General features: G+C 38.9%; 1 protein-coding gene across 3 annotated transcripts in view; it reads left to right on the plus strand.

Moving 5' to 3' along the window:
* The window catches only part of micu1 (mitochondrial calcium uptake 1), a 105,528-nt gene that overhangs the window by 73,211 nt on the left and 13,287 nt on the right, over positions 1 to 19,030 (plus strand). For all 3 annotated transcript variants that reach the window (XM_072583518.1, XM_072583520.1, XM_072583519.1), the window contains 4 exons: positions 926 to 1,040; positions 8,024 to 8,106; positions 12,239 to 12,436; positions 15,230 to 15,367. In XM_072583518.1, the coding sequence (XP_072439619.1) occupies positions 926 to 1,040; positions 8,024 to 8,106; positions 12,239 to 12,436; positions 15,230 to 15,367 (534 nt within the window). The remainder of the gene's footprint in view (positions 1 to 925; positions 1,041 to 8,023; positions 8,107 to 12,238; positions 12,437 to 15,229; positions 15,368 to 19,030) is intronic.

Genomic DNA, 19,030 nt, shown 5'->3' on the forward strand with positions numbered 1-19,030 from the left:
AAAAGCTGGCAAATTGGGACTAGGTCAGATTAGCATGTCTGGGTGGCGCAGATGAGTTGGACCGAAGGGTCTGTTTCCATACTATGTGACTCTAAAGTAAGTGCTGGAGAAACTTAGAAGGCCTGGCAGCATCTGTGTAGGGACAAACAGAGTTCATGTTTCAAGTCCAGTATGACGGCTCTTCGGAACTATAAACTTTTGTCCGAGGGGGTGATCCGGCACAATTGAGGAAGCATAATCTCAAAATTTAGCATCAGGTCATTTTGGAAGCAAAATCAGAGTACCTTTTTCCTATGCACAGTTGAAATTAGGTTTTTCTACCTAGTTTGGATGATGGATCAGTTGAAATTTGATTTTTTTTTAGTTGAACATATCAAGGAATCTCTAACAAAGGTGATTACATAGACTTTTGATGCAGAATTAGCCATAATCTGATAGAATGGCACAAAATCTCAAGGAGTTGAATGGCCTGCTCTCTTTACAATAAATGCAGTGTTTTAATTCTCAATTTACAATGGAATTTCCCCTTTCTTCCTCCCTCATCAGTGTTGAGATTCTTTGATAGGCAGCGGTAACTGATGTCACCAAAGCAGTGATCATTGGACTCTGGTGTCATATTTTGCAGCATATGGTATGTGAATCTGTCTGCATCAGTCTTTCCTGTTTTCAACATTGCAGTATTTATTGTGTGTCAAATAGAGTGGCTGTTGCATGTATGTTCCCTCAACCCAATCCTTCAGCCTCAGCTTGTGCATTATTGTATATTGAAACATGGTCAATTTTGCAAACTACTCAATTGCCATTTCTTCTTACCTTTGCTTATGCTCTGCATCTCCTGCAGTTTGATACCAGGCCTGTATTTGACATCCCAACAATTTTGCAGTTCATGTCACCATTCTGACTATTGTTCTATTTTACTTTGTAGAAACTTGCCCATGGACGAGAGAAGTTTGCTGATGAGGACAGCATATTTTACACACTGGGCGAGTGCGGACTGATTTCCTTCTCCGATTACATTTTTCTCACCACTGTTCTGTCCAGTGAGTATTTATTGATGAATTGTGACACACAACTCTCTCAGGAAGAATCTATAAACTAAAGAAATGGATCAATAAAATGTATTTCACATCCAAAGAATCAAAATAGAACATAACTCTTAAGGCTGTCTTTCTCTTAATGAAATATTCAATTAACCTGATTAGTTTTTTTTCTAAGATTTCCATACACAAGCTGAAATACTTTGCTTAACTTGTGAATTATCAGTCTGTAATGTTTAATTTTACTTCTGTTTATTTGGGAATGCAAAAGAAGAGGAGCTGTGGGTGAAAATTGGCTTTGGCATTGCAAGTCATAGCTATCACATACTGTGTAAAGGACCACAATGTCTTCCAGACTGAATCTTGTGGAGGCACCAAGTGGAATCAAAAACATTAATCCTAATACTGACTAATGTTAGGTTAAGACACAATTGTAAAGCAAGGCAAACTCAGAACATATGTCACAAAGCGATGATGATGTTGCCTCTGTAAGGTAGTCAAAGCGAAAATTGTAGAATTTTTCAAGGCGTAGATAGGTACTATCTTGCAAGTATTTATGCTGCTGTGGAAGGATGAGCTGACTAGCGCCCCATCACTGTCTTTGCATCTTCCATTTAACACTTATCATCAAGGCATGGTAATGTCCATTAGAACATGTCATAACTCAGCTCCAGAGATTCTATTTTTTCAATTTTTTTTCTGTTAGATACATATGCTTTACTTACATTCTTTCCCTCACTAATCTGCAAACTGTGTTACTGCAGGGTGGTCTCAATCATTCCCTGCAATGGTTAGCTGCTTTTGAACTACTTCAGATACACGAAGCTGAGTTTGGGGTTGGATGTTAAGGATGCGTCATTTTTTAATGATTATGCTACAATATTAAATGTAACCTGGAGTATTGAGTACAAAAACAGTGCTTAATTTTATGTAATGTTGTGTTTAGAGTCTGTTCCTAATTTACACAATATTACTAAACACTCAACTTATTCATTCAGCATATATATTCAGCACATTATTTCCAGCTAGTTTCACAGCAAGTTGCTAAATTACTAAATTAGAAATTAATAGTTAGAAGTGGAATACTGAGTTCCTGAACTGTAAAAGAAAATCTTATTTTCCATTAACTGATTACTAGAATTTTGGTAATTATTTATTGAAACTAATTTATAGGCTGATTCACCATATAGTATTTATGGCACTCAGAGTACGAGAAAAAAATCAATAAGACAGTCATATTCCAAATATATTACTGGTATTACCATAATTTTTTGTTATTTTTACCCCTTTTAAAGAAAGTCTAATTAGGTCTCCACTTATAAATTTATTTTGGTTGTCACATCTTTTCAAATATTGGCTCATTACCAATATGACTAGGGTTATGCAACCCCTTCCTAGGTTCTGCAATTAATGGAAGTGATTTGTGTGGTCATACATTCTCTCCCTGAAGATTCCCTGTTTTAACTTCCAACAAATAATGTCAGTTATCCAAAGGAAAGCAGTGGAAGAAACATCTAATTCATAAGATATTTCTCAGGTTAAGAGAATTGTTAAACCTGACACCTGCAGAAGTTTAGAGATACCTACTTGGGTGACCTATGATTTACTGGAGCCAGATTGTTTCCTAGGATTTAATCCTACTGCTCTGTGCTTTCACAAAAGTATGAAATTCTAGTGAGTTCAAGTATCAGTAAGGTTCCTCAAACTGTCAATAGCTTTTAATTTGGCCTTTTGGGTTGTCATGTCAAGTATTACTAGTGCTGAAAATATGGACATTTTAAACTGTCTTCACTGCAGCAGTAACTATATACAGTCAATGAGCATGCTCAAGATAGAGATTGACTGATTTCTACAAAGTAATGACATCAAGGCTTGTGGGAAAGCATGGAAAAATGGCATTGAGATAGATTCTTGGCCATGATCTAGATTGTGGAAGCATGCTTGAGAAGCTGAATGGTCTGCCCCAGTTGGTATGTTTGTATAATTTTGTACTTATGGCAGCATACAAATTGACTCTGCCAACTGGTCCATGCTCTCTGGACTTAGGTGAATCAGGTATGTACCTCAGAAAGGAGCGTGTGAAATCCTGCTTGCCTAGATTTTCCCAGCGCCTTGTTTCAGCGCCTTGTTTCAACACCTTGTAAGCCAAATTGATGTCCATGCTTCAGTTTCCTTGCCAGCGTAAATTGCTGTAATTTGAGGAACTATGGGTCATCAGTCCTGTGAGGGTGCCTCACAGTCTAACTCTGCCAGTTCTATTCCAACAGCTGGAAGGATTCCATCTGCTTGGGTTGGCATTTGAAATTTGTACAAATGTATTCTTGCACTGCAGAGTGGTCAGTTTATGATTGGACGCAAACACATTGACTCATAGAAGCTCAGTCCTAATTTCACTTTCTCAGTCATTTGTGGTCAAGCTTCCATGTTACATTGTTGCAAAAAACTCACTTTTGAAGATTTAACAGAAACTTGTAGCCAGATATGTTCAAGATAGCAGACTGGAAATGACTTGTCTGTGAAGTGGATGTAGGACTTGATAACGTTGTCGATGCTGAAAGATGTACTCATCATTCAACAGCTATGTTAGTAATTTTTTTTTGTCATAACACTATCTGGCTTTTATGATATTTCCCACATTGTGGTGCAGGGAAAATGCACTTCTAAACTGTGCAACACAAAAGATTTTTCACTTCAACAGCGGAATATTGGTTTACACCCACAATCACTTGTAAAATGAGTTCCCAATCTTAGCTGTGCTCTGGGCTGTGAGGTACTCAGTATCTTCAAGCAAAGAGGGAGGAGAAAGTGCGAGGAGCTTCACGCCAGCCATTTCCCAGGCATGAGCTTTTTAATTCATTCATGGGATGTGGCATTGCTGGCAGGGTCGGCGTTTATTGCCCTTGAGAAGGTATGGTGAGCTGATTGGTTCGTAGATATCAATGACAAATTACTTCACTGTACTCTGCTGGTGGATATGTGCATAGAGCCCAAGAAAAATACACCTTACTCTCAGAAGAACAAAACATTCCATGTTGTATGGAATTTTGTTTGCATGCAATTAAGTAACATTGTCAACTTTACAAGATTGAATTCAAATGCATTCAGCTCTGCTGAAAGCAATTGTTGATACTTTTTTATGAGCTGTATATTCATAATAAAAATGAACAGTACAATTGGTGGGTTAATGGGCGATTCAATGAGTCTGAATCACTCACATATTAGTCAAACCAGTTGGAGCATAGCACTGAAAAGAACAGTTATCACTATGGAGACATTTTTGCCATTTCCATCCTGCATAATCTCTGTCACTTTACTTATTCTTTCATGGCTAGCATTGTTTTATCCATCCCTATTTGCCCTTTAGAAGGTAGTGGTGAGCTGCCGCCTTGAACGCATAGTGTTGTTAGGAGAAGAACTGAACTTCTGCCCTGTGACAAATAATCTTCCTTAGAGATGTAAGATGGTGCAAGTGCTTTAACTCTTCATTATATAAGGTAACTTGTGTCCTGTATTCCATCAGGAGCTGAAACTGCGTGCGTGCGTACGTAGGACTCCTTTGAGCCCACTCCACCATTCAATAAAATTGTGACTGGCCTGTTTACTCCACATTCCCACCTACTCTGACATATTTGCCTATCAAGAATCTATCCACTTCTTCCTTAAAGATATTCAAAGACTCTCTTTCCACCAGAAGAGGGTAGAAGAAAGTGTATAACCAGGGTGGGAGTGATCATCTTCGCAATTGCTCAAGATTGAGATAATCTGCTCCCTTTTTAGTCGTCTTGTCAAAATGGAAAATGACACATAATACTGCATTTGCTAGATTTCTGCCCCTCACTTAACCTATCTGTATTCTTTTGAAGTGCCTTTATGTCCTGTTCATAACTTCATGCCTATGTTTGCCTCATCAGTAAATTTAGCAATAATATCTTTCGTCCTTTCATCCAAGTTATTTATATAAATTATATAAAGAGTTCAGACTCGAACACTGATCCATATAGCACTCCACTCATTAAATATTGTCAGCCAGAAAATGACTGATTTATGGGTAAGATCTGGAATCCATTGTGAAAGATGAGATTTCTGAATACTGTACTTGGAAGCGTATGGTAAATAGGACAAAGTCACCATGGTTTCATCAAGGGAAGGTCATGCCTGACAAATCTGCTAGAATTCTTTGAGGAAGTAATGAGCAGATTAGACCAAGGAGAGCCAAGGGATGTTATCTCCCTGGACTTCAAGAAGATCTTTGACCATGTGCTGCACAGGAGGAGTAAGATAAGGTGTCAGAGGCAAGGTGCATGGATAGAAGCTTGGCTGTCTGGCAGGAAACAGAGTGGGGATAAAACGGTCCTTCTCGGGATGGCAGTTGGTGACAAGTGGTGTTCCACAAGACAGTGTTGAGACCACAACTTTTCACTGTGCATTTAACAATTTAAGGAACTGAGGGCATTCTGGCTAAGTTTGCAGATGGTACAAAGATGGGTAGAGGGACAGGTAGTATTGAGGAGGCAGGGAGGGCTGCAGAAGGATTTGGGCAGGTTAGGAGAATGGGCAAAGAAGTGGCAGATAATTACACTGTGGGAAAGTGTGAGGTCATGCAATTTTGGTAGGAAGAATAGAGGAATGGACTATTTTTGAAATGGGGAGAAAATTCTAAAGTCTGAAGTGCAAAGAGACTTGGGAGTTCTAATCCAGTATTCTGTCAAGGTAAACTTGCAGTTTGAGATAGTAGTTAGGAAGGCAAATGCAATGTTGGCATTTATTTTGAGAGGACTTGGATATAAAATCAGGGATGTAATTCTGAGGCTCTTAAAAAGGCTCTGGTCAGACCATATTTGGAGCATTATGCACAATTTTGGGCCCCACATGTCAAGAAGGATGTACGGGCCCTGAGACGAGTTCAGAGGAGGTTCACGAGAATGATCCTGGAAATTAAAAGTTTCACATATGAGGAATATTTGAGGACTCTAGGTCTATACTCGATGGAGTTTAGAAGGATGAGGAGGCATCTAATTGAATCATTGAAACCAGAATATTGAATGGCCTGGACAAAGTGGATGCTGGGAAGATGTTTCCATTGATCGGAGAGTCTAGAACCCAAGGGCACAGCCTTTAGAGTGAAAGGAAGACCTTTTAGAACTCAGATAAGAAACCTCTTCAGCCACCAAGTGGTGAATCTGTGGAATTCATTGCCACAGAAGGCTGTGGAGGCCAGGTCATTGAGTATATTTAAGACTGAGGTAGATAGATTCTTGAGAATCAAGGGTTACTGGAGAAAGCAGGAGAATGGGGTTGAGAAATTTATCAGCCATGATTGAATGGTGGAGCAGACTCAATGGGCTGAATGGCCAAATTTCTGCTCCTATGTCTTATGGTCTTATGCTTACTCTCTGTTTCCTGTTAGCTTGCTAATTTTCTATTCATTCAGTACATCACACTCTATCGTAAAGTTTTTGTTTTCCCCAGTAAATGTTATCAAATACTTTCTGGAAATTTTAATACAGTGCATCCAATTGTTCCATTAAATTTACAGCACATTACTTCTTTTGAAAAAGAAATTTAAATCTATTCCTCTAATCAACTTGTTCAGAAATGTTATTACACACCTTTGGAGCAAATGTGACTTGAACCCAGGCCACCTGATCCGGGGTAGTGACACTACAACTGTGTGACAAGAGGGCCCCATGTTACTACTTTAAGTGGGTTAAACAGGATTCCCTTTCACAAAACCATCTGCCTGATTACTGTATCTTGATTTTTTTTTTCCCGAAGTACCTTGCTCTGGGTCTTGGCTTCCCTATAGCTGATATTAAACCAACTGCCTGGAAAGAAGTCTTCCCAGAATCTAGGAAATTGAGAAAATTATTACCAACAGGTCAACCAAGACATCAGCTACATCTTTTAAGGTCCCAGGGAATTGTCCACTCAGCTCCAACAGTTTGCTCAGTACCACTTCCCGAATAATTTTCTTGAGTTCCACCCCCTTCCACTTACTGCTCCCTCTGGGACATTGCTTGTATACTAGTACATGTTTTCAAAGCAAGCTGTTCAATGATGTTCTACATGCCCCTGGAGCAGATGGGACTTGGGGAGTAGGGGCACTACCACTGCACCACATGAACCCCTCCTTATAAATTCTTGCATTTAATTGTGCAGCAACATAATTGAAACATTGATTTTTGGCCAATTAATAACTTTGTTTGGAGTAATCTTGCCAAAACTGTGTCTGTTCAATTATTCCAGAAAGTATTCTAGAATCCTCTTCTGGTATGTAGTCAGTAGCAAACTTTGGATACAAGTGCAGTTCTTTGGTGGCTTAATGTATGACAGCTGAAAGACGGTGCTTCCTGCAATTATTACTGTTGGACCTGAGTCTGAAGATTATTAGTGGTATTCTAATATTGTTGAGAGTGTGCTACGTTGCGGGAAGTACTGTCCTTCAATTGTGGTGTTTTAATTGCTGTCCATCTATCAGTTCAGATGGTTGTTTATGATGATACAGCACTTTCCGTTTTCTAGCCAGTTTCGCCAAAATCAGATTGCTTGTTTGTGGATTATCTGATGAAATAATGTATTTGCTTACATAACACCCCACCAAAGCTTAAATTATTCAGTGTATGTTAAAGAGCATTGGAATGTTTCTGCAATCAACTGAATTGCCAAGTCTTTGCTTTCACTGTTGGAATGAAATTTCTGAAAATATAATTGTGATTTAAATTAAGCACTCTGAGATAAATAGCCTTTGCCATTTGGGAGAAATGAAGATTTTCTTAATGTTCATGAGTTTAAAAACATTTTTATCATCAGTGGGAGCTATAAAAATACATTATGTTTTGTTTTTTATTTCATAAATGTACATTGTTTTTCAGTTGGTATAGAAGCTATAAACAATTTATACTGTAGTGTACCCAAAACTGCAATGTTGAAATGTTCTGTGCATTTGCATGGGGGATTATGGAAGTAATAATTTCTTTCCTAATTAGCTCCACACAGGAATTTTGAAATTGCCTTTAAAATGTTTGACCTGAATGGTGATGGTGAGGTTGATCTGGAGGAGTTTGAACAGGTAATGATTAATGAAGTATTCATACATTGAATGGCTTTGCCAGCTGCAGTGATAGAATTAGAGGTAGAAGTGCTGTAGGAGTTAACATGGTAAATTGAGACAAAAATGGTGGAAATCTGGAAGAAACCGTATAGATGGCTATCTGTCTGGACTTCCATCTGACTAACATCAGAATACATGAGAAAAGCCTTGTGGAAGTTCTGTCCCTTTAGAATTACTGCATGATCAATGTAATGGTTTAATTAGACACCAGATGTGGACTCTGAAGCAATGTGGTAATATCAGCTAAGATTACAGTTTATTGCAAAAAGAAATTAGGAATATAGAGTAATGAGAAAAACAATGCAGAGTCCAGAGTGTGGTGCTGGAAAAGCACAGCAGGTTAGGCAGCATCCGAAGAGCAGAGGAATCAATGTTTCAGGCATAAGCCCTTAAACAGGATGCCCAAAACGCGATTCTACTGCGCCTCAGATGCTGCCTGACTTGCTGTGCTTTTCCAGCACCACACTTTGGACTCTGATCTCCAGCATCTGCGATCCTCACTTTCTCCTAAAAACAACAATGCAGTCCATTTGGTCATGAGGGAAGTAGTAACTTTGAATACCTCATTCCCTAAACTATATGGCTTGAGTTTTACACCCTTGAGGGCAGTCTGTTCGACTTGGTCACTGTCCTCTGCATAAAATATTAAATGTGTTTTTGGTGTACTTGCACCCTCAGCTTCAGATGTGTCATCTGTATTGAATTTGTGACAATCTTATTATGTCTGTCATCTGCAGTAGGATAATATTTTTGTCTCCGAATTGAAACTTAGTCAGTTCAAGTGTCACTCCAAAAAGACTGACCACATAAGTCTTGAAAACAATGCAGTACTGAGGGAGTGCTGCACATTTGGACACTGCTGTCTTTCAGATAAGACATTCAAGTAAGACTTCATTTGCACTCTGGGATAGATTCCAACCATCCCATATTTCAAGGAACATGGAGCTATTCCCAATATTCTAGATATTTATCCTTCGTTCAACAACAGTAAGTCAGATCACCTAATCATTATCACGGTGCTTTCTTTTTAAAGAGCTTGCTGTGTACAAATTGGCTGCAGTGTTTTCCATCTTACGACAGTAACAAACATCAAAAGCAACCTCACACCTCAAGATACATGGATATATACATCTTTTCCCTGATAGAGTCCGAGAGTCATAGAGATGTACTGCATAGAAACAGACCCTTCAGTCCAACCTGTCCATGCCGACCAGATATCCCAACCCAATCTACTCTCACCTGCCAGCACCCAGCCCACGTCCGTCCAAACCCTTCCTATTCATATACCCATCCAAATGCTGCTTAAATGTTGCAATTGTACCAGCCTCCACCACTTCCTCTAGCAGCTCATTCCATACACGTACCACCCTCTGTGTGAAAAAGTTGCCTTTTATATCTTTCCCTTCTCACTCTAAACCTTTGGTTTGGTTCTTGACTCCCTGACCCCAGGGAAAAGACTTTGTCTATTTATCCTATCCATGCCCTTCATAATTTTGTAAACCTCTATAAGGTCACCCCTCTGCCTCCGACACTGCAGGGAAAACAGCCCTAGCCTATTCAGCCTCTCCCTACAGCTCAAATCCTCCAACCCTGTCAACATCCTTGTAAATCTTTTCTGAACCCTTTCAAGTTTCACAATATCTTTCCGTTAGGAAGGAGATCAGAATTGCATACAAAATTCCAACAGTGGGCTAACCAATGTCCTGACCTCCCAACCCCTGTACTCCATACTCTGACCAATAAAAGAAAGCATACCAAATGCTGCCTTCACTATCCTATCTACCTGCGACTCCACTTTCAAGGAGCTATGAAGCTGCACTCCAAGGTCTCTTTGTTCAGCAACACTCCCTAGGACCTTACCATTAAGTGTATAAGTCCTGCTAAGATTTGCTTTCCCAAAATGTAGCATCTTGCATTTATCTGAATTAAACTCCATCTGCCACTTCTCAGCCCATTGGCCCATCTGGTCAAGATCCTGTTGTAATCTGAGGTAACCCTCTTCTCTGTCCAGTACACCACCAATTTTGGTGTCATCTGCAAAATTAGTAACTGTATTTCTTATGCTCGCATCCAAATCATTTATGTAAATGACAAAAAGTAGAGGACCCAGCACCGATCCTTGTGGCACTCCACTGGTCACAGGCCTCCAGTCTGAAAAACAGCCCTCCACCACCACCCTCTGTCTTCTACCTTTTGAGCCAGTTCTGTATCCAAATGGCTAGTTCTCCCTGTATTCCATGAGATCTAACCTTGCTAACCAGTCTCCCATGGGGAACCTTGTTGAATGCCTTACTGAAGTCCATATAGATCACATCTACCGCTCTGTGCTCATCAATCCCCTTTGCTACTTCTTCAAAAAACTCAGTTGTGTTTGTGAGACATGATTTCCCACGCACAAAGCCATGTTGAGTATCCCTAATCAGTCTTTGCCTTTCCAAATACGTGTACATCCTGTCCCTCAGGATTCCCTCCAACAACCTGCCCACCACCGACATCAGGCTCACCGGTCTATAATTCCCTGGCTTGTCCTTACCACATTTCTTAAACAGTGGCACCACGTTTGCCAACCTCCAGTCTTCTGGCACCTCACCTGTGACTATCAATGATGCGAATAGCTCAGCAAGAGGCCCAGCAATCACTTCTCTAGCTTCTCACAGAGTTCTCGGGTACACCTGATCAGTTCCTGGGGATTTATCCACCTTTATGCTTTTCCACACATCCAGCACTTCCTCCTTGGAATATGGACATTTTGCAAGATGTCACCATCTATTTCCCTGTAACTTCCATATCCTTTTCCACAGTAAATACAGATGCAAAATAATCGTTTAGTATCTCCCCCATTTTCTGCGACTCCACACAAAGGCCGCCTTGCTGGTCTTTGAGGCACCCTATTCTGTCTCTAGTTACCCTTTTGTCCTTAATATATTTGTAAAAACCCTTTGGATTCTCCTTAATTCTATTTGCCAAAGCTATCTCATGTCCCCTTTTTGCCCTCCTGATTTCCCTCTTAAGTATATTCCTACTTCCTTTATACTCTTCTAAGGATTCACTCGATCTATCCTGTCTATACCTTACATATGCTTTCTTTTTCTTAACCAAACCCTCAATTTCTTTAGTCATCCAGCCTTCCCTTTCACCCTAACAGAAATATACTTTCTCTGGATTCTTGTTATCGCATTCCTGAAGGTTTGCCATTTTCCAGCCATCCCTTTATCTGATCAAGGTTTAGTTTGTTCCTGAATGAACTTGAATATTTGAATTGTATCTTTAACCCTAATCTTCTCCAGAATAAGGATCCTAAATTCTTCAACCTTCCTTCATGATACATGTCTAATGTTCAATGTATTAGCATTAGTCTCTGTCCGTCACATTTTATTCAAGATTTTTGTCTTGCACTCATCAGGGCAAGTTTCAAGAATACCAATGAAAGGAGAAAGCCAATATTTCCATCTCATGAGAGAAGAGTGCTGATTGGTTGAGAAATGAATTGTAATATAGGCCTTACCTTGGAGAATTAATGTTGATCAACTATTAACACTTAAGTTTGGTATTATAAAAAATCAATTTGAATACCAGTCATATGTGCCAATGTGGCCATCTTAAAGTGATTGAAGCAGAATGAAAAATGCTGAAGTCAAATCAGAAAAAGCTGGGCAAATTCAACAGGTTTATCATCATCTGTGGAGAAAGAAACAAGTTAACAATCTGAGGCAAATTCAATATGTGACTATTATGTATCAGATTTGAAATGGTAACTCTGTTTCTCTCTCCACATGTGCTGCCAGACCTGCTGAGTTTCTTCAACATCTTCTGTTTTTATTTTAGATTTCCAGCATCTGCAGTATTTTCATTTTTAGATGGCTAAAATCAAGATCATTTTTATTTTGCAAATAATTAAATGCTGTAATATCCTATTCTGGAAGACTGAGATGAAACAGGTTAATGAGCCTCCTTCACTGAAATGCTCTTGTGTAGCATTGACTATTGTGTTTTGCCTATGGCCAATAATTCATGGTCAGAACGCACGCTTTGTCTTTTCACTACATGAGAAATCTTTAAAACTTCACTTATTTCTGCTCACACTTTGCAGGTTCAAAGTATTATTCGATCACAGACTAGTATAGGCATGCGTCATCGAGATCGCTCAACAACAGGGAATACGCTGAAATCGGGAGTTAGCTCAGCACTCACCACTTACTTCTTTGGTGCAGATTTAAAGGGAAAACTAACAATTAAACATTTCTTGGAGTTCCAGCGTAAACTGCAACAGGATGTTCTCAGATTGGAGGTAAGAGGAATTCAGAATATTGCTTATTGGCACTCCCTGCATGCTCACTTTGCATGTAATTTGAGCTTTTGTTATTGATGCAATCTTGGACAATCCTCTTAGCTTCTCAAGAAGGCTTTACAAGGTTAATAAGACACTTTTTTTGCATTGGCTTTGAACTGAGAGAGGAAACTGGAGCACCCAGAAAGAACCCAAACAGACATAGAGAATGTGCAAACACCACACAGTTGCCCGAGGCAGGAATCGAACCCAGTTCCTTAGCGCTGTGAGGTAGCAGTACTAACCACTGAGCCACTGTGCCGTCACTGTAGTTAATCAGAGATAGAAAAATTGCATTTACGTGCTTACCTCTGATTAACTAATTCCATTGATGGGGAAGTAGCAAAAAATTCAATTTTTTTTTAATGTAATTTCCACAGATTTTAAGGAAAAAATACTTCAGTCAAACTAGTTCTAAAGGCAGCACCGTGACCCAGTGGTTAGCATCGCTGCCTCACCGCACCAGGGACCTGATTTCGATTCCAGCCTTGGATGACTGTCTGTGTGGAGTTTGCACGTTTTCCCTGTGTCTGTGTGGGTTTCCTCCCACAGTCCAGAGATGTGCAGGTTAGGTGAATTGCCCATAGTTTTCAGGGATGTGTAGGTTAGGTGCATTAGGCAGGGTAAATGTAAAATAGTAGGGGTGTGGGTTTGGGTGATTTACTGTTCGGAGGGTCAGTATGGACCTGTTGGGCCAAATGGCCTGTTTCCACACTAGGGATTCTTTGATGTCTCAGGGGAAATAATCCCGGTATCAACAGTTTGTGCTTCCGTATTACTGTCTAAAGTTCCTTATCCTTGGAGCACTTCAGTTGTGTGTGTGATTTTAAGTAGAAGACATCTTTCTTAAGAGATTTCCCTGTTTTGTGAGAGTTTCGTGATGATAAGCATTTGAAGTACTTCAGTAGCAGCTTTAAACCAAAGGTGACTCCTTCTGCCCCTGGCACTCCTGTTGTACTCTTGTCATCTGGTTTATACAGTTGCTTTGGTTCTAAATTCATTTCAAAGAAGATCACTCGTTTCATAGCCTAAGCTTATCCTTGTGTGATATGCTTATGAGTGAAGTTGAAATTCTGAGAAAAACCGACAATGTGTCTTAGTGTAACCTGTCCTTTTGTGCTGCCTGGCTTCATTTTTACAATAAAACTAGAAGTGAGGAATGTGGAAAATATATCAATATTCTCATGTGTTTATGCTGAAACATAATGAATCTGTTTTTCACGATATGTTGCTGTCAGAATGTTCAGTTTAATGCTTGAGCTTATATTTAATTGATCTTGTATTTTCAGGCAAATTGATTAACTAATTATCCTTATGTCAATCAGCACATATTTTACTAGGATGCTTCCATATGTCCAATATGAAATGAAAGAATTTCTTTTTAGTGTATTATCTTGCATGAGGCTTTTGAATTTTGTGTTTTTGTCCTGTTCAGTCTGAGTCAAATAATGTTGACTTGCATCTACATCATTCTTTGAGCTGTTCAAGGCTTTATTTAATTGTTAAATTTCCAGCATTGAGACTCGAAAGATTTTTCATAAGTTCAAGGTTTAACTCACAAAAGCACTGTTAGTAATTCTCCCTGAATGCTTTCCAAAGCATTTTGAGAAGGTGCATGGTTTTTCTAATATGACTTCAGCTCCATTGATTTGATGTTTAATTTATTGTGACTTAGGGTCACATCCCTGAAGCCAGACGTTATACTGCATGTTCTAAATCTGCAGTGAAAACAAATGAATTCTGCATCATTTAGCCTTATGTACCTTTCCTAAAACCTGTCAGTTTGAGTGCAGTTGTCCTTTCTAGTTCTACACGTTATTCAATGCCTTTAAAAATCCTATGTCCTTCGTCTTTCTTTTTGTTGCAGTTGGAAGAGAGAAAAAGGAGCTTAAAAGCATTGCATAAATATGGCTTCAATTTAGGAAGAGACAAAATAGGTGTCTTTGTCATAAAATAGTTCTCTATAAAATTGATCAAACTTGGATTAGGTTTGGCATTGAAAGTTGAAAACCATTGAAGAAATAGTTTGATCTCGAGATCAAGAGACTTGGAGGGTCCTTCTGGAAGGATGAACTGAAAGGGAGTATTTTTGGCTCTGAAGCTACCTTGTGATATATAAAAGGTCTTGAACGTAATGCATCCGTCAGTGCTTATTGGAAGAATCCATGAAACTTATTGACTCTCATATCTCATTCACATAAGAACAAATTAAAGTTAATAAGAAAACCCATAATCTTTTGCTCTTCTTTTTTGATGAGCATGATAATTTGGCTTCTTTCGATCTACTCCTATACCCTGCATGGCCAAGGGAAAAACCGTGAATTCTCAAGAAACAGACACCTGTCTTATTTACAACACACACTCTCTCACCTTGTGGCTTTAAAGGGGCCAACTCCATTTTGACAACTGAGCTCAAGATTCCAGACTATCCAGAAGCAAATCTACTGAGACATCCAGTAGTAAATCAAATTTACAAGGAAATAACGTTTGAGACTTTTTATATTAGTTTAGTGGTTTAGAAATAAGGAACGATAATGTGATGAAATTAAGTAATTTCAGTTTAATTTTAAATGGTGAGAAAAAGAAGCATTTCTTCCTCCTGTGCTGTTTCCAGCTTCCCAGGGCATGCTAATTAAAAGCAAAGCTTGAAAATTATGCCAGAAGACATGTTTGTCCCACATCAGGTAAATGAGCTGCTTTACTAAGATGTCAGAAGTTGTTCTCTCATCTCGTGTCTTTTCTTTTTGCCCCCAGTTTGATAGACATGACCCCATAAATGGACGAATCTCAGAGCGTCAGTTTGGCAGCATGTTGTTGGCATACAGTGGCGTTCAGTCTAAGAAACTCACAGCAATGTTGAAAAGTATCAAAAAGCAATTCAAAAATGCAGAGGTAAGAACGTGGCAGGTAAAGTCTGTATGCGATGCAACAGAGCATACCGTTTGCCTTTATTCTTAATACTCTAGGTGTCTCAGTACACTCACCATTCCGAAAAGGTAAAGGATCACAAGCTGCTGTGGGCTTTGTTGAGACTTTTACATAAGTCACCATGTCCCAGTTGTTGGCAGTCTACCTTCTGGGTCAGAATATTCTGGGATTATGTTCTATTTCAGAACCAGAGCATGGTGGTTTTCGCTATTCTCTGGGTCAGCTAATTTCAGTACAGTACAGAAGATTGTTTTATCAAAACAAATGTTCTTTTGTTTTCGAGATTTCTGCTCAAGATGGTGGCACTGCTATAATTGTACCATTTAATTCTTAAACTTTAGATTGCTTCCCACTTAAATAACACTTAAGTGCAGTTCTATTAATTGATGTACAGCCCGAGAGAAATGTGGATATTCATCCATTATAAAAGTGCAGTAGTACAGCCTTGGAAGATTAGTGACAGAATCGGAGAGAGTCAGCATTGAATCCGTAGAAACTTATAAATTCTTAACAGGTTTAGATAGGATACATGCAAGTAGATTCATATGCAGTTCCAATGAAGAGTCACTGGACTCAAAATGTTAACTCTGCTTTCTTCCCAGCAATGCTGCGCAACCTGCTGAGTTTCTCAAGCAATTTCTGTTTTTGTTTCATATCTCCAGCGTCCGCAGTTCTTTGTTTTATAGATACAGGGAAGGATGCTCTCAATGACTGGGGAGTCCAAAACCAGGGCTCATAGTCTAAGGATATGTGGTAGGCCTTCCTAGGTCAAGCACACCAAGTCAGGCATCATCCAAGGAGCAGGAGAATCAACATTTCAGGCATAAGCCCTTCAGGAAACCTGATGAAGGGCTTATGCCCGAAACGTTGATTCTCCTGCTCCTCGAATACTGCCTGACCTGCTGTGCTTTTCCAGCTCCACACACTCTGACTCTGATCTCCAGTTCTCCTATGCCTTTTAGGTCAGAAATTGAGAGAAATTTCTTCGCCAGAACGTGGTGAGCCTGTGCAGTTTTCTTGGAAATAGTTGAAGCCAAAATTGAAGACTTAAGAATGTTTGTTTACACTTTTTTTTTAGGACTAAAGGGATCAAAGGATATGGCGATCAGGGTACTGAGTCGAATGATCGGCCATGATCATATTGAATGGCAGAGCAGGCTCGAAAGATTAAAGAGTCTGCTTCTGTTTCAATCTTCTCTGTTTCAATTAATGCGATAATAGATACTGTCAGTATGGATAATAGCTGCAAAAACAAGGCTTCTCAGGAAGTCTTGAGCACTCTTGGTAAATCATTCTTTGTGCCACAATAAAGGTTCAGTGTTCACATAACAGCAGTTGAGTTATAATGCAGGTTTAAACTTGAAAGATTGCTGAACATTGTGATCAATTATTGTGCAGAACAGACTACAGTAATTGCTAGTATTTCATTTGATTAGTGGATGAGGCTTAACTGACACTTAAATTATCTAATTAGTGTGGTCAGACATTTTTACAAACCTCTGGAGTATGTGATACTTAAACTCAGGGCTCTGAGCTCAGATGTCCAGGTACTACCACTGTTTCACAGGACGCCCCTTAAATCTGACATGATAAATCATGCTTTACTTTTTCTTCTCATTTTAAAGAGGTGGTCTTTCATTAAAACATGAGCAGCATTACTGCAGATTTAGATTTAACAGTAACACAGAACATTTTATTAAGCAAAATAACGCAAGTTTAAAAGTTTAGAAAGACTTTGTAAAATACATTCCCGTTAGTCTCAATGGCACCCCTTTGCATTACTCACACCGGAAAGAATTTCCTTCCATTTCATATCTAGAGAGTTTAATTTATCAATTGCTTCAATTCCTAGTCTTGAGAATTTTGATGGCCTCTTCCTTGAGTCTTCATACAACTGAACATAGACTCCGTTGACTTCAAGTAACCTCTTCAGGGTTTTAACCAACCACTTCTGGTCTCGTAGCCACAATATCATTCCTTACATTATATTCTTTAACAGTTCTAAATAATTTCCTTTGTTATCAGGAGCAACTGACTTTAGACATCCAGCTTCAGCCAAGACCTATACAAACAGAAATCAAAAGGGCTTTCTTCAGGCTCTGGGTTTTTCTTCTCAAGATTCCAGAATCTTCTAACTGAACGCTAATGCACATCACTGTTAATTCTGTTTGCAAAACTGTCCCAGTGAAAACAAAATCCATTATTCTCCAGGATGTTTCCTCATACTGTATTAAAATATTTCCATACTTACAGAAATACTTACGATTTAATCATTAAAGCCTTTCATAAGCCACACCAAATCCACTAGTTCAAAATTTAAACTGTAAAATAAATGATATTAAAATTTGTATAAATCACGCAGCTTATATTCAACAGAAGTACAGTTCTTATGAATGTCTCATCTCCACATCAGACCTTGCCTAATCTTCTATTCCATTTAAATTTTTATTATTCAATATGAATTGCTGTTCCCTATTCATGCAGCAAATGTTTTTCAAAAGGCTTCTTAATCTATCGTTTTTGACAGTTTTACCTAACAATCGACAAGATCTCCAGAAGTCAGTATAATTGCAGGATAAACATAAAAATGGAACTTCACCTTATTAATTTGTCATCACTGAAGCATTTATCAGGTGATAACCAGTATTCCGAAGTAAGGGAAGTGATCTGTCACTCGTGAATAACATTTTCAGTGCCACTGGGTTTTTTTATTGTAATCTGGCAGCAGTCTTTACACAGTAAATAAAGAAAGATGAAAAATTTATCACAGCAAATCAGTCAACGCAGGTGAAAGCTGTTTTCTGTTTATTTATCTTTGGAATGAAATACACGCAAGCTGCAAACGTTTTGATTTTTAAGTTGAACATTCCCATCTGAGTGTATGGGAAGAGGAATTTTGGGTTGCCTGAAGAATGAGCCCTTCTCACTGCACTCCTGGATTGAGCAAAGAAATAGCTGAGGTATGAGTCCCATGTCACACTGTTATTGGTTCCCATTTAGCAACAATAGTATACATGTAGGGCTGAACCACAAGTTAACATACTTCGGACGTTAAGAACATAACAAAGTTTGAATTGCATTATGACTGGAAAGTACAACAATGTCTATGTAGTCCTTCTTTGATTAAGTTCACATTGCATTTGGCTCCATATGCAAACGTGCATGATGCACATCGTCCAAACATGATTTAAGATCAATTCTGTCCCCATTTGTTTCTGCAGGAATGGACTATGGCAAACTAGAAATCATTGTGGACTTATTTGCACCCTTTTTATAGCAAACGTTTAGTTCGCTTCCAATTTTAACAGTGTAAGAAACTGGCCAGCATGGTTCCTGACACTTTGTGAAATGTTAACTTTGTAAATAATGGCAGCCCATGCTAGTTTGCTTTTATGTGCGGAATTTTGTGTCTGTGTGTCATTTTGATCTGTAAGAGTATTAAACCAGTGTTTAGAGTTTTCATGTAATAGCAAAGGGAATCATCGCTTTCACCATGGTTTTGTAAACAGTCCTGTGAAAGACCTTGAAAAGCTTTACAATTAAAGGCACTACTTAAATACAAGTTGAGGCATTTTACTGTCTGTTCTATGCTATAGTCAAGTTATGAAGAGACACTTTAGTGCTGCT

This window comes from Chiloscyllium punctatum, chromosome 13 (assembly GCF_047496795.1).
Source record: "Chiloscyllium punctatum isolate Juve2018m chromosome 13, sChiPun1.3, whole genome shotgun sequence".
Classification (NCBI taxonomy): domain Eukaryota; kingdom Metazoa; phylum Chordata; class Chondrichthyes; order Orectolobiformes; family Hemiscylliidae; genus Chiloscyllium; species Chiloscyllium punctatum.